Genomic DNA, 14351 nt, shown 5'->3' on the forward strand with positions numbered 1-14351 from the left:
CCTGAGAAAGCATTCGGTTTAAAAGAATTATGGTTTTAAATAATTAGGTTTAAAATAATTAGGTTTTTTAATAATTAGGTTTAAAAGAATTGGGTTTAAATATACATCCCTCAGTTATACGCGCACACTGTAATTGTTAGTGATCCCTCCAAACCTTTGTACATGGGTTACAATCTCTTCCCTCTTTATTCCTACTCTTTCTTTAACACTCGTTCTTTAACACTCTCTATTTTACACCCTCTCGTTTGGGTGTTTAGCGTTATAGTTTAAGCCGTTGTTGTTAATGTCCTCCAGTTTGAGTTAATGTCGGTCATGTATGTACCCGCTTCATCGCCCTTAAATGTTTTGCGCGGTTACTCTAGTTCTTACGGTAAAAGCATTTAACGTCCTGTAGGTACGATTCCGAAATTATAATTTTCATGACAGAGAGACAGAGATTAAAGGTTTAGTACAGTTAATATAGTTTTTGGTATGTCAACTAATGTTTCCGTAAACATCAGACGCAAACTTTGACACAAGATCACGCGCTTTAAGTGTCATAGTGAGCGAGCGACCTCGGGCAAACAATCTGGGTCTCGCGGCTCGCGGCTGAAAGGGCAGTCGACGCCCGTCGGGTCCTCCCCGATCCGGGGCGAGCGAACCTCCGCCATCGTGGCCCACTAGGGTGCGGGAACGCTCGCTTTACCGGGCTGTCCGAATGGGCGTAGCGCGCGGATGCCTCCGCCAAAGCGCCACTGTAAGTGCTGTTCGCCGGTTGTGTGCCAATGCAAACTCGAGTGTAGCAACCGGACGCTCACCCTCACAATCGGCTGTAAGGTAAGATTAAAGGTACAGATTAAACGAGGTACGGATTAAATACCATACCATAATTCTGGAACGTGCGTTTGTGAGTGTATGGGGAAGAGCGGATGGATACAACAGAAAGGTTGAATTAAAACAACCACATGGTATGGTAAAAAAAAGTGTGTGAGTGTGTGTGTGAGTGTGTGTGTGTGTGTGTGTGTGGGTGTATTAGGGTGTGTGCATTATTGCATTTTGCAAGGTTTTGGGATGTTACACAACAAGTGGAGGTTGTTGTGAATACAGTGAAGCAGGAAGATGTGTGTGTACATAGAGACAGATGTGTGTGTCCATAGAGACAGATGTGTGTGTCCATAGAGACAGATGTGTGTGTCCACACTGACAGATGTGTGTGTCCATAGAGACAGATGTGTGTGTCCACACTGACAGATGTGTGTGTCCATAGAGACAGATGTGTGTGTCCACACTGACAGATTTGTGTCTCCACAGGGACAGATTTATGTTTCTGCCCTGTTGAAGCTGTTACACTGATCATACATCCTGATGGCTGTGATACCAAATACCTACACCAACCCTAACCCTCCATCAACACTATACCTACACCAACCCTAACCCTCCGTCAACATACCTACACCAACCCTAACCCTCCGTCAACATACCTACACCAACCCTAACCCTCCATCAACACCATACCTACACCAACCCTAACCCTCCGTCAACATACCTACACCAACCCTAACCCTCCGTCAACATACCTACACCAACCCTAACCCTCCATCAACACCATACCTACACCAACCCTAACCCTCCAACACCATACCTACACCAACCCTAACCCTCCATCAACATATCTACACCAACCCTAACCCTCCGTCAACATATCTACACCAACCCTAACCCTCCGTCAACATATCTACACCAACCCTAACCCTCCGTCAACATACCTACACCAACCCTAACCCTCCGTCAACACCATACCTACACCAACCCTAACCCTCCGTCAACATACCTACACCAACCCTATCTCTCCGTCAACCCCATACCTACACCAACTTTAACCCTCTGTCAACACCAACACTAGCACATTCCAGCAATATGAATCTCTAAAGATTCAGTTGAGCCATTCGTAGTCCAATGTAGCACTGCAGTTCACAGATTCCCTGCGGGTGTCCCAGCTGACGTGCACCTGGCAGACCGTCCCAAGTAGGTGGACAAATGCCTGAGGAGACATGGAAGCAGGACAGGACTCCCCCCAGGACAGGACTCCCCCCAGGGCTGGACTCCCCCCCAGGACAGGACTCCCCCCAGGGCTGGACTCCCCCCAGGACAGGACTCCCCCCAGGGCTGGACTCCCCCCAGGGCTGGACTCCCCCCAGGGCAGGACTCCCCCCAGGACAGGACTCCCCCCAGGACAGGACTCCCCCCAGGGCAGGACTCCCCCCTAACTTGCAGGACACTCAAGTCACTCATTCCCCTGCACTCAAGACATCACTAAAGCAGCTCCATCATTACTGTCTGTGCTGTCGCTGTCCGAGGTGCTGAAGCGCTAATGCTTGCTGCCAAAACGATCATTCTCGCTGCCAAACTCAGTTTGAGTTTGAGCATGTTTTGGTCAGTCACTTTCATGTGAGTGCTTTGCAGGCCAATACACCTGTAAGGTCAATATTAGGTCAAATCCTCATACAGTAGAGAGGGGTCATGGTCTCAACCAGTAGAGAAAGTTTTTGTTTCTAGCTTTTAACTGTTTTAACTGTTATTTTACTCTCTGTTTTATCTCTGATTTAACTTTCACTTTCACCACAGTTTACACAGGTCACCTTTAGTTAACACACACACACTATGATGCTCCCATTCCCCTTTCCTTTGGTTCGATATTGAAGAGATTATTTTGAGACCTGCAATGTGTGTGTGTGTGTGTGTGTGTGTGTGTGTGTGTGTGTGTGTGTGTGTGTGTGTGTGTGTGTGTATGTATGAGTGTATGAGTGAGTGAGTGCATGTAAGTTTGGTGTCTATTTTTGTTTCAAAAGACATTTTTGATGTTCACTCAATTTAGTGTGCATGTGTGAGAGAGAGATGGTGGGTGTGTGTGAGAGAGGGAGAGATGTGGTGTGTGTGTGTGTGTGTGTGTGAGAGAGAGAGAGAGAGAGAGAGAGAGAGAGATGGTGTGTGTGTGAGAGAGAGATAGGGTGTGTGAGTTCACATTCACCAAGCTGATGGAGTGAAGTAAAGGATGTTGTGGTGATAAAGGACGTTGTGGTGATAAAGGACGCTGAGGTCTTAGATGTCTCAAATGTCTTACAAAAGATTTATATCCCGCCCCCCTATTTCCTGTAGAAATATCGTTATCAGGATGAAGAAACTCCGCCCCTTGAACACAGCCCTGCCCACCTGACAGCTGGAAAGAGTGGAGAACTTTTACACCTTAGTGACGCAAGCCACACCCCCATGGACAGTCTCCATGGTTACGTGCCCCACCCACATATATCACCTGCAAAGGTATGAACATGATTTCACTATATAAACTCACAGTTATAAACTCAGTGTTAGTGTTTGCATAATCTGTATTTGTTACTCTCCCTTGTCCAATTTATGTTTACACGATTATTTATGAAGTACATTTGCCTAAGTTTGTTCCTGTGTTTTTTAAAATGTTATTTACATTTCTGTTGCTATATTGTACTGTGGTTGGTTGAGTTTGGTTTGAATTGGTTCATTTGGTTGACAGTCATTGGGAGTTTGTTGCATGTTGATTAAAAGAGCATGAGGGAGACACACTCTGAGGCTCCGCCTCCACCTTGTGAGGTAGGCTCACTCCGAGGCTCCACCTCCACAGTGTGAGGTAGGCACACTTCGAGGCTCCGCCTCCACAGCATAAAGTAGGTCCACTCTGAGGCTCCGCCTTCACAGCGTAAGGTAGGTCCACTCTGAGGCTCCGCCTCCACAAAGTTGGGTAGGTCCACTCTGAGGCTCCGCCTCCACAGTGTGAGGTAGGCCCACTCCGAGGCTCCACCTCCACAGCGTGAAGTAGGCCCATTCTTGGGGGATGGCTCTGTGCTGCTGTTTTGATGGGATGGCTTGTCTCAGCACTGGTCACAACACATCATCATGTTTAAAACCAGATCCCTGTGGAACTGCCCAGGTGGAGTACAGAGTGGTGGAGGTTCCCTGTGGAACTGCCCAGGTGGAGTATAGAGTGGTGGAGGTTCCCTGTGGAACTGCCCAGGTGGAGTATAGAGTGATGGAGGTTCCCTGTGGAACTGCCCAGGTGAAGTATAGAGTGGTGGAGGTTCCCTGTGGAACTACCCAGGTGGAATATAGAGTGGTGGAGGTTCCCTGTGGAACTGCCCAGGTGGAGTATAGAGTGGTGGAGGTTCCCTGTGGAACTGCCCAGGTGAAGTATAGAGTGATGGAGGTTCTCTGTGGAACTACCCAGGTGGAGTATAGAGTGGTGGAGGTTCTCTGTGGAACTACCCAGGTGGAGTATAGAGTGGTGGAGGTTCTCTGTGGAACTGCCCAGGTGGAGTATAGAGTGCTGGAGGTTCCTTGTGGAACTGCCCAGGTGGAGTATAGAGTGGTGGAGGTTCTCTGTGGAACTGCCCAGGTGAAGTATAGAGTGATGGAGGTTCCCTGTGGAACTGCCCAGGTGGAGTATAGAGTGGTGGAGGTTCTCTGTGGAACTACCCAGGTGGAGTATAGAGTGATGGAGGTTCCCTGTGGAACTGCCCAGGTGGAGTATAGAGTGATGGAGGTTCCCTGTGGAACTGCCCAGGTGGAGTATAGAGTGCTGGAGGTTCCTTGTGGAACTGCCCAGGTGGAGTATAGAGTGGTGGAGGTTCTCTGTGGAACTGCCCAGGTGAAGTATAGAGTGATGGAGGTTCCCTGTGGAACTGCCCAGGTGGAGTATAGAGTGGTGGAGGTTCTCTGTGGAACTACCCAGGTGGAGTATAGAGTGATGGAGGTTCCCTGTGGAACTGCCCAGGTGGAGTATAGAGTGATGGAGGTTCTCTGTGGAACTGCCCAGGTGAAGTATAGAGTGATGGAGGTTCTCTGTGGAACTGCCCAGGTGGAGTATAGAGTGGTGGAGGTTCTCTGTGGAACTGCCCAGGTGAAGTATAGAGTGATGGAGGTTCCCTGTGGAACTGCCCAGGTGGAGTATAGAGTGGTGGAGGTTCTCTGTGGAACTGCCCAGGTGAAGTATAGAGTGATGGAGGTTCCCTGTGGAACTGCCCAGGTGGAGTATAGAGTGGTGGAGGTTCTCTGTGGAACTACCCAGGTGAAGTATAGAGTGATGGAGGTTCCCTGTGGAACTGCCCAGGTGGAGTATAGAGTGGTGGAGGTTCCCTGTGGAACTACCCAGGTGGAGTATAGAGTGATGGAGGTTCCCTGTGGAACTGCCCAGGTGGAGTATAGAGTGGTGGAGGTTCTCTGTGGAACTTCCCAGGTGGAGCATAGAGTGATGGAGGTTCCCTGTGAGGCATTGCGCTGTGTTGTGCGCCCTCATGTGGCTGTTGGTAGAAAGACACTTTCAAGTGCCAATAATGTTTGGGGTTGAATATGGAGTCATCATAGTTATATTTGGGGTCGCATGTGGAGTTACCATGGTGATAATACTTTGAATGTGGAGTTGTTGTGGTTATGATATTTGGGGTTGCTGTTGTGATCATAACATTTCTCTTATTTCTCTTTACCTTTTCAGAGACCACCCCCCTAACTGCCCCTACTACCACCCTCTCTGTATATGTCTAACCCTAACTGCCCCCTACTACCACCCTCTCTGTATATGTCTAACCCTAACTGCCCCCTACTACCACCCTCTCTGTATATGTCTAACCCTAACTGCCCCTACTACCACCCTCTCTGTATATGCCTAACCCTAACTGCCCCCTACTACCACCCTCTCTGTATGTGCTTAACCCTAACTGCCCCCTACTACCACCCTCTCTGTATATGCTCAACCCTAACTGCCCCTACTACCACCCTCTCTGTATGTTCTTAACCCTAACTGCCCCCTACTACCACCCTCTCTGTATATGCCTAACCCTAACTGCCCCCTACTACCACCCTCTCTGTATGTTCTTAACCCTAACTGCCCCTACTACCACCCTCTCTGTATGTGCCTGACACTTGAGCCTCTATAACAAAGCAGTAACAACACTCACTGTGCTAACAGAGTGTGTGTGTGTGTGTGTGTGTGTGTGTGTGTGTGTGTGTGTGTGTGTGTGTGTGTGTGTGTGTGTGTGTGTGTGTGTGTGTGTGTGTGTTTTCAGCCTGTGTTACTGCCGAGCAGTCACGCCCCGTATTACGCCACCTCAACGCTGGTAAGCCCGGAACATTCTATAAATGTGGTCAGCTGTAGCATGAGAGCTGATTGGTCAGCAATAGCATGAGAGCTGATTGGTCAGCTATAGCATGAGAGCTGATTGGTCAGCTGTAGCATGAGAGCTGATTGGTCAGCTGTAGCATGAGAGCTGATTGGTCAGCTGTAGCATGAGAGCTGATTGGTCATAACCATTTCCTCACTTTCATATCACATGACCTAAATAAGCACAGCCACATTACACGGCGTTATAATGACATCACAGATGCGTATAGATTAGAGTATATTAGATATTAATGGATCAGAGGGAAAAGACTGGACAACCATACAAATAAAGATTTATGATTCTAGAAAGTGAAAATCAGATTTGACATTAATGAAATGTGATATTATATTCTGTATTCACATGCTCTGGAGTTAAAAACTGAGCCAATGTGCAGAGATCAAACACATTTTACACAGATGTGGACGACATCAAACAGAGCTAGCCAGGTCCTTCATCTTCATATGTACTTGTGTAATTGTGGTAATCTATGTAGTTCTGAATATAGAAGTAGCAGCTGCAATAAGAGTTCAGTGCCACTAGAGGGCAGCGTGAGCCCACATGCCTTGAGGTATTTATGAATGGGCATCGCTCACCATGTGTCTGGGGTGAGTAGATAAACATACAGAAATAACCACACTTACAACTGCCTCCAAACTGCATGAGCGCACACTCACACACACACACACACACATGCTTACACACACACACGCTCACACACACACACGCTCGCACACACACACACGCTCACACACACACACACACACACACAATCACACGCACACACACACACACATGCTCACACACACACGCTCACACACACACATGCTCACACACGCTTACACACACACATACACACACAAGTGCTCAACACACACACACACACACACACACACACACACATGCTCTCTCACACACACACATGTTCACACACACACTCACACACACACACTCACACACACACACATACACACACACACACACACACACAAACACACACACACACACACACACACATACACACACACACACACACAAACACACACACACACACCCACACACATACACACACACACACACATCTCATTCTCTCCCCAGCTTGCTCAACACTCACATATGCACATTTGCAGACAAATCTCCATGGTGATGACAAGGATATTGGTCTCCATAGCAACAGCACTACCAAGTGTTTTTGGATTTATTTCAGGGAGAGAGGGAGGGAGAGAGAGAGGGAGGGAGTGATGGAGAGAAAGAGAGAGGGGGAAGGAGAGAGAGAGAGAGGGAGGGAGAGGGAAAGGAAGAGAGGGGGGAAAGGAGATACAATAATGTGGTATGTTGTCATTTGTGTGATATAATTGACACATGATTGATTTTGTGAATGGGTGTATGTGCGCATGTGTGTGGGTGTGTGTGTGTGTGTGTGTGTGTGTGTGTGTGTGCGCATGTGAATGGGTGTGTGTGTGTGTGTGCGCATGTGTGTGGGTGTGTGTGTGTGTGTGTGTGTGTGCGCGCATGTGAATGGGTGTATGTGTGTGTGTGTGTGTGTGTGTGTGTGCGCATGTGAATGGGTGTATGTGCGTGGGTGTGTGTGTGTGCGCATGTGTGTGGGTGTGTGTGTGTGTGTGTGTGCGCATGTGTGTGGGTGTGTGTGTGTGTGTGTGTGCGCATGTGTGTGTGTGCGTGGGTGTACGTGCGCATGTGTGTGTGTGTGGGTGTACGTGCGCATGTGTGTGTGTGTGGGTGTGTGTGCGCATGTGTGTGGGTGTGTGTGCGCATGTGTGTGTGTGTGTGTGCATGTGTGTGGGTGTGTGCACATGCCTGAACTAGTTTGTATTTGTGTGTGTGTTTGTAGTAGTCTGTATGTGTGTATGTATTAGTTTATACATTTGTGTGTATGTATGTGTATTAGTTTTTTTTACGTGTGTGTGTATGTGTTTTTAGTTGAGCTGTATGTGTGCATTAGTTTGTACGTGTGTTTGTGTGTTTGAGTGTATTAGTTTGTCTGTACGTGTGTGTGTGTTTGTGTGTGTGTTTGAGTGTATTAGTTTGTCTGTACGTGTGTGTGTGTGTTTGAGTGTATTAGTTTGTCTGTACATGTGTGGGTGTGTGTGTGTTTGAGTGTATTAGTTTGTCTGTACGTGTGTGTGTGTGTGTGTGTGTGTGTGTGTTTGAGTGTATTAGTTTGTCTGTACATGTGTGGGTGTGTGTGTGTTTGAGTGTATTAGTTTGTCTGTACGTGTGTGTGTGTGTGTGTGTTTGAGTGTATTAGTTTGTCTGTACATGTGTGGGTGTGTGTGTGTTTGAGTGTATTAGTTTGTCTGTACACGTGTGTGTGTGTTTGAGTGTATTAGTTTATCTGTACGTGTGTGTGTGTGTGTGTTTGAGTGTATTAGTTTGTCTGTACATGTGTGTGTGTGTGTGTGTGTGTGTGTGTTTGAGTGTATTAGTTTGTCTGTACATGTGTGGGTGTGTGTGTGTGAGTGTATTAGTTTGTCTCTACGTGTGTGTGTGTGTGTGTGTGTTTGAGTATATTAGTTTGTCTGTACGTGTGTGTGTGTGTCTGAGTGTATTAGTTTGTCTGTACATGTGTGTGTGTGTGTGTGTGTATTAGTTTGTCTGTACATGTGTGGGTGTGTGTGTGTGAGTGTATTAGTTTGTCTGTACGTGTGTGTGTGTGTGTGTGTGTGTGTGTGTGTGTTTGAGTATATTAGTTTGTCTGTACGTGTGTGTGTGTGTGTGTTTGAGTGTATTAGTTTGTCTGTACACATGTGTGTGTGTGTGAGTGTATTAGTTTGTCTGTACATGTGTGTGTGTGTGTGTGTGTGTTTGAGTGTATTATGTTTGTCTGTACATGTGTGTGTGTGTGTGTGTGTGTTTGAGTGTATTAGTTTGTCTGTACATGTGTGTGTGTGTGTGTGTGTGTGTGTGTGTGTGTTTGAGTGTATTAGTTTGTCTGTACATGTGTGTGTGTGTGTTTGAGTGTATTAGTTTGTCTGTACATGTGTGTGTGTGTGTGTGTGTGTTTGAGTGTATTAGTTTGTCTGTACATGTGTGTGTGTGTGTGTGTGTTTGAGTGTATTAGTTTGTCTGTACATGTGTACGTGTGTGTGTGTGTGTGTGTGTGTGTGTGTGTGTGTTTGAGTGTATTAGTTTGTCTGTACATGTGTGTGTGTGTGTGTGTGTGTGTGTGTGTTTGAGTGTATTAGTTTGTCTGTACATGTGTGTGTGTGTGTGTGTGTGTGTGTGTGTGTGTTTGAGTGTGTGTGTGTGTGTGTGTTTGGTTGCATTAGTTTGTCTGTACATGTGTGTGTGTTTGAGTGTATTAGTTTGTCTGTACATGTGTGTGTGTGTGTGTTTGAGTGTATTAGTTTGTCTGTACATGTGTGTGTGTGCGTGTGTGTGTTTGAGTGTATTAGTTTGTCTGTACGTGTGTGTGTGTGTGTGTGTGTGTGTGTTTGAGTGTATTAGTTTGTCTGTGTGTGTGTGTGTGTGTGTTTGAGTGTATTAGTTTGTACATGTGTGTGTGTGTGTAGTTTGGTTGTAAATTCTATAGGATTGATTCTATGGAAACCAATTAATACGCTAAAGCTAGCAGAGTATCACACCAAAGCTAACTAGCACTTCCATATAACCCAATGACCACAGCCCCGCCCCTTTCATTCTAACCTACAGCTCCGCCCCTCTCATTCTAACCCACAGCCCCGCCCCTCTCATTCTAACCCACAGCCCCACCCCTTTCATTCTAACCCACAGCCCCGCCCCTTTCATTGTATCCCACAGCCCCGCCCCCTCTCATTCTAACCTACAGCCCCGCCCCTCTCATTCTAACCCACAGCCCTGCCCCTCTCATTCTAACCCACAGCCCCGCCCCTTTCATTCTAACCCACAGCCCCGCCCCTTTCATTCTAACCTACAGCTCCGCCCCTCTCATTCTAACCCACAGCCCCGCCCCTCTCATTCTAACCCACAGCCCCACCCCTTTCATTCTAACCCACAGCCCCGCCCCTTTCATTGTAACCCACAGCCCCGCCCCCTCTCATTCTAACCTACAGCCCCGCCCCTCTCATTCTAACCCACAGCCCTGCCCCTCTCATTCTAACCCACAGCCCCGCCCCTTTCATTCTAACCCACAGCCCCGCCCCTTTCATTCTAACCTACAGCCCCGCCCCTTTCATTCTAACCTACAGCCCCGCCCCTCTCATTCTAACACACAGCCCCGCCCCTCTCATTCTAACCCACAGCCCCGCCCCTTTCATTCTAACCTACAGCCCCGCCCCTCTCATTCTAACCCAAAGCCCCGCCCCTCTCTCATTCTAACCCACAGCCCCGCCCCTCTCTCATTCTAACCCATAGCCCCATCCCTCTCTCATTCTAACCCACAGCCCTACCCCTCTCTCATTTTAACCCACAGCCCCGCCCCTCTCATTCTAACCCACAGCCCCGCCCCTCTCATTCTATCCCACAGCCCCGCCCTTCTCATTCTAACCCACAGCCTCGCCCCCTCTCATTCTAGCCCACAGCCCCACCCCCTCTCATTCTTACCCACAGCCCCGCCCCCCTCTCATTCTTACCCACAGCCCCGCCCCCCTCTCATTCTAACACACAGCCCCGCCCCTCTCTCATTCTGCCCTGTCTACCAGATGGTATGAACGGAGAATACAAATACAAGCTGGTGTTCTTTCTCTCTCTCCTCTTCCCCAAAATCTTAAACTCAGAGAGAGACATTGTGTGTGTGTGTGTGTGTGTGTGTGTGTGTGTGTGTGTGAGTGTGTGAGAGAGAGAGAGAGAGAGAGTGTTTGTGTGGGTGTTTGTGTGTGAGTGTGTGTGGGTGTTTGTGTGTGAGTGTGTGTGTGTGTGTGAGAGAGAGAGAGAGAGTGTGTGTGTGTGTGTGTGTGTGGGAGAGAGAGAGAGTGTTTGTGTGTGTGTGTTTGTGTGGGAGAGAGAGAAAGAGTTTGTGTGTGTGTGTGTGTGTGTGTGTGTGTGTGTGTGTGTGTGTGTGTGTGTGTGTGTGTGTGTGTTTGTGTGGGAGAGAGAGAGAGAGTGTTTGTGTGGGGGTGTGTATGTGTGTGTGTGCGAGAGAGAGAGAGAGAGTGCGCGGGAGGACGGAGGGAGAGAGGATGCGCGCGGGCTTACATCACCGGAACACCCATCCTCGAGCAGAGTAAGCAGTAATCCGTACAGCGGTGGCTGGTTAACTGAGACGGACGGGCGGGATGTTACTGGGAGGTTCGGTCTGAAGGAACGAAGGTCGCGGACACCATTTTCTCCGTCGTGTGAGGCGAACCACAAGACACCGGCGAGCCCGCGCGCCACTGTCACGGTGTTGGTCTCGGTTAGGAATGCGGCGGATATCGCGCGCGCCGTAGCCCCGTGCAGGGCTCGTCTGCTCTCCGGGAAACACGTGAGAAAGACTGAGATTACATTTACGAGATACAATTTTTCTTCATTAAGGTACATCGAGCAAATAATAAATAAATAAATACATAAATTATGATCACAGTTATTCGGCGTTTCACGAAATCGAAACGCATCGAACACGGAGTTTTTAAAGGGTGTAGGCTACCCTCGTTCCTCATATAATGTTATTTTATTGACCGTGTGTTTCACATCTCCGTGGAGTCGTTCACCTGAGAGCATCACCGCCATCACGTCTCCTCACCTAATACATGAGCCCCGCCCCTTCTCCGGTCCCGGCGGCGCCTCGCTCGTGAAGTGACCGCTTCTCCGCGTTTGCGTCATGTTTGTGTCGGTTTGGTACGCCAAGAAGATGGGTCGCCGTTTTATAAATAACGTTCGGAAAACAAAGAAACAGAGACAACGCCTGATTCTGGTAGGCGCAGAATATCGCCCGTGTGTGTGTGTGTTTGTGTGTGTGTGTGTGTGTGTGTGTGTGTGTGTGTGTGTGTGTGTGTGTGTGTGTGTGTGTGTTTGTGGGTGAGATCATGCGTGTATATGTGCATGTCAGGAGACGGTGGCTAATGTGGTGTGACAGATTGTGTTTGGTAGAATGTGTGTGTGTTTGAGAGTGTGTGTGTTTGAGAGAGTGTGTGTGTTTGTGTGTTTGAGAGCATGTGTGTGTTTGAGAGAGTGTGTGTGTTTTGTGTGTTTGAGAGCATGTGTGTGTTTGAGAGAGTGTGTGTGTTTGTGTGTTTGAGAGCATGTGTGTGTGTGTGTGTGTTTGAGAGCTTGTGTGTTTGAGAACGTGTGTGTTTGTGTGTTAGAGAGTGTGTGTGTGTTTGAGAGAGTGTGTTTGTTTGTGTGTTTGAGAGCATGTGTGTGTGTTTGAGAGAATATGTGTGGGTGGTTGTTGGTCTGTATGTGGGTGTGCAATATTTGGTACATGAAGGTTTCCATGGTTACTTTGGCTCAAGAGTAGCCATGTGTGCATAGGTGCTGTACACCTGCGTATCCAGCCCCCTCATCTGACTCTGGAGTCTGATTGGTTAAGTAATACCTGCTTTCATACTTATCTGCTTAGAGAAGCTATGTACGTGAGTGTGTGCGTGAGTGTGTATGTGAGTGTGCTCGAGTGTGTGCGTGAGTGTGTACGTGAGTGTGCTCGAGTGTGTGCACAAGTGTGTGCGCACACATGCATGTGTGTGTATGTGTTTAATTCCTGTCATATATACAGGTTACCAGGGAGACCAGTGAGTGGTGTCATGGGTTATAGACTGGAATCAGTTCCAGTGTTGTATTGATAAATGTACATGTGATACTGCTATTTATTTACGTCAATTGTATAATGAGAGGGTGTGAGGCTCTATGAATGTGAAGGGTGTGATGGTTGTGAAGGGTGTGATGGTTGTGAAGGGTGAGATGGTTGTGAAGGGTGTGATGGGTGAGATGGTTGTGAAGGGTGAGATGGTTGTGAAGGGTGAAATGGTTGTGAAGGGTGTGATGGTTGTGAAGGGTGTGATGGTTGTGAAGGGTGAGATGGTTGTGAAGGGTGTGATGGTTGTGAAGGGTGTGATGGTTTTGAAGGGTGTGAAGGGTGAGATGGTTGTGATGGTTGTGAAGGGTGTGAAGGGTGTGATGGTTGTGAAGGGTGTGATGGTTTTGAAGGGTGTTAAGGGTGTGATGGTTGTGAAGGGTGTGATGGTTGTGAAGGGTGTGATGGTTTTGAATGGTGAGATGGTTGTGAAGGGTGAGATGGTTGTGAAGGGTGTGATGGTTTTGAAGGGTGTAATGGGTGTGAAGGGTGTTATGATTGTGAAGGGTGAGAGAGGTGTGATGGGGTGAAGGGTGAGATGGTTGTGATGTGTCTTGTGTGTCTTGTGCAGTTCATCTTTTGTTTCACTAAACCACTAAACACTAAACCTAATTAGACACTTTTACATCATCACCCACTCGGTCTACATCTCGGATGTAAAGTGCTTACAGTGCGTATTAGCTAAGACCAACCTCTCTCTCTCCCTGGGGCTCGCTCTCTCTCTCTCTTTCTCTGTTCCCCCCCTTCTGGGACACATTCTCCCCCCTCTCCCCATCTCTCTTTCTCTCACTCTCTTTCTCCCTTTCCCTCTATCCTTCTCTTTTCTCTCCATCTCAATTCAGTTCAGTGGTGCTTTTGCTGACTGATGTGCACATTTGTCGTAAAACAAGCTAGTCACATAAGCGTTTTGTTGTGTAGTACAACAGTACAACTGCTACCATGAGTACCATAACGTAACATCATAACACGGGTAATAACAATAACATAACATGTGTAGTAATAAGAATAACATAAGTAGTAATAACAATAACATTATAACATGGGTAGTAATACCATAACATTATAACATGAGTAGTAATAACAACATAGCATGAGTAGTAATAACAACATAACATGAGTAGTAATAACAATAACATTATAACATGAGTAGTAATAGCAGTAACATTATAACATGGGTAATAATAACAATAACATTATAACATGTGCTGTGCTGTGACTGTACTGTGACTGTGCTGGACTGTATTGTGACTATTTTAGCTGTGCTGTGATTGTACTGTAGCTGTGACAGTACTGTAGCTGTGCTGTGACTGTACTGTACCTGTACTGTGACTGTACTGTAGCTGTGCTGTGACTGTACTGTACCTGTACTGTGACTGTACTGTAGCTGTGCTGTGACTGTACTGTACATGTACTGTGACTGTACTGTAGCTGTGACTGTACTGTAGCTGTGCTGTGACTGTACTGTACATGTACTGTGACTG

General features: G+C 47.5%; 1 protein-coding gene across 9 annotated transcripts in view; it reads left to right on the plus strand.

The window, feature by feature from the left end:
- The window catches only part of LOC143486700 (disks large homolog 4-like), an 84647-nt gene that overhangs the window by 26767 nt on the left and 43529 nt on the right, over positions 1-14351 (plus strand). For 4 of the 9 annotated variants that reach the window (XM_076986051.1, XM_076986057.1, XM_076986054.1 and 1 more), the window contains 2 exons: positions 3136-3297; positions 6069-6119. In XM_076986051.1, the coding sequence (XP_076842166.1) occupies positions 3136-3297; positions 6069-6119 (213 nt within the window). The other 5 variants (XM_076986056.1, XM_076986058.1, XM_076986052.1 and 2 more) reach the window with 4 other exon arrangements.

The sequence above is a fragment of the Brachyhypopomus gauderio genome, unplaced genomic scaffold (assembly GCF_052324685.1).
Source record: "Brachyhypopomus gauderio isolate BG-103 unplaced genomic scaffold, BGAUD_0.2 sc45, whole genome shotgun sequence".
NCBI lineage: Eukaryota > Metazoa > Chordata > Actinopteri > Gymnotiformes > Hypopomidae > Brachyhypopomus > Brachyhypopomus gauderio.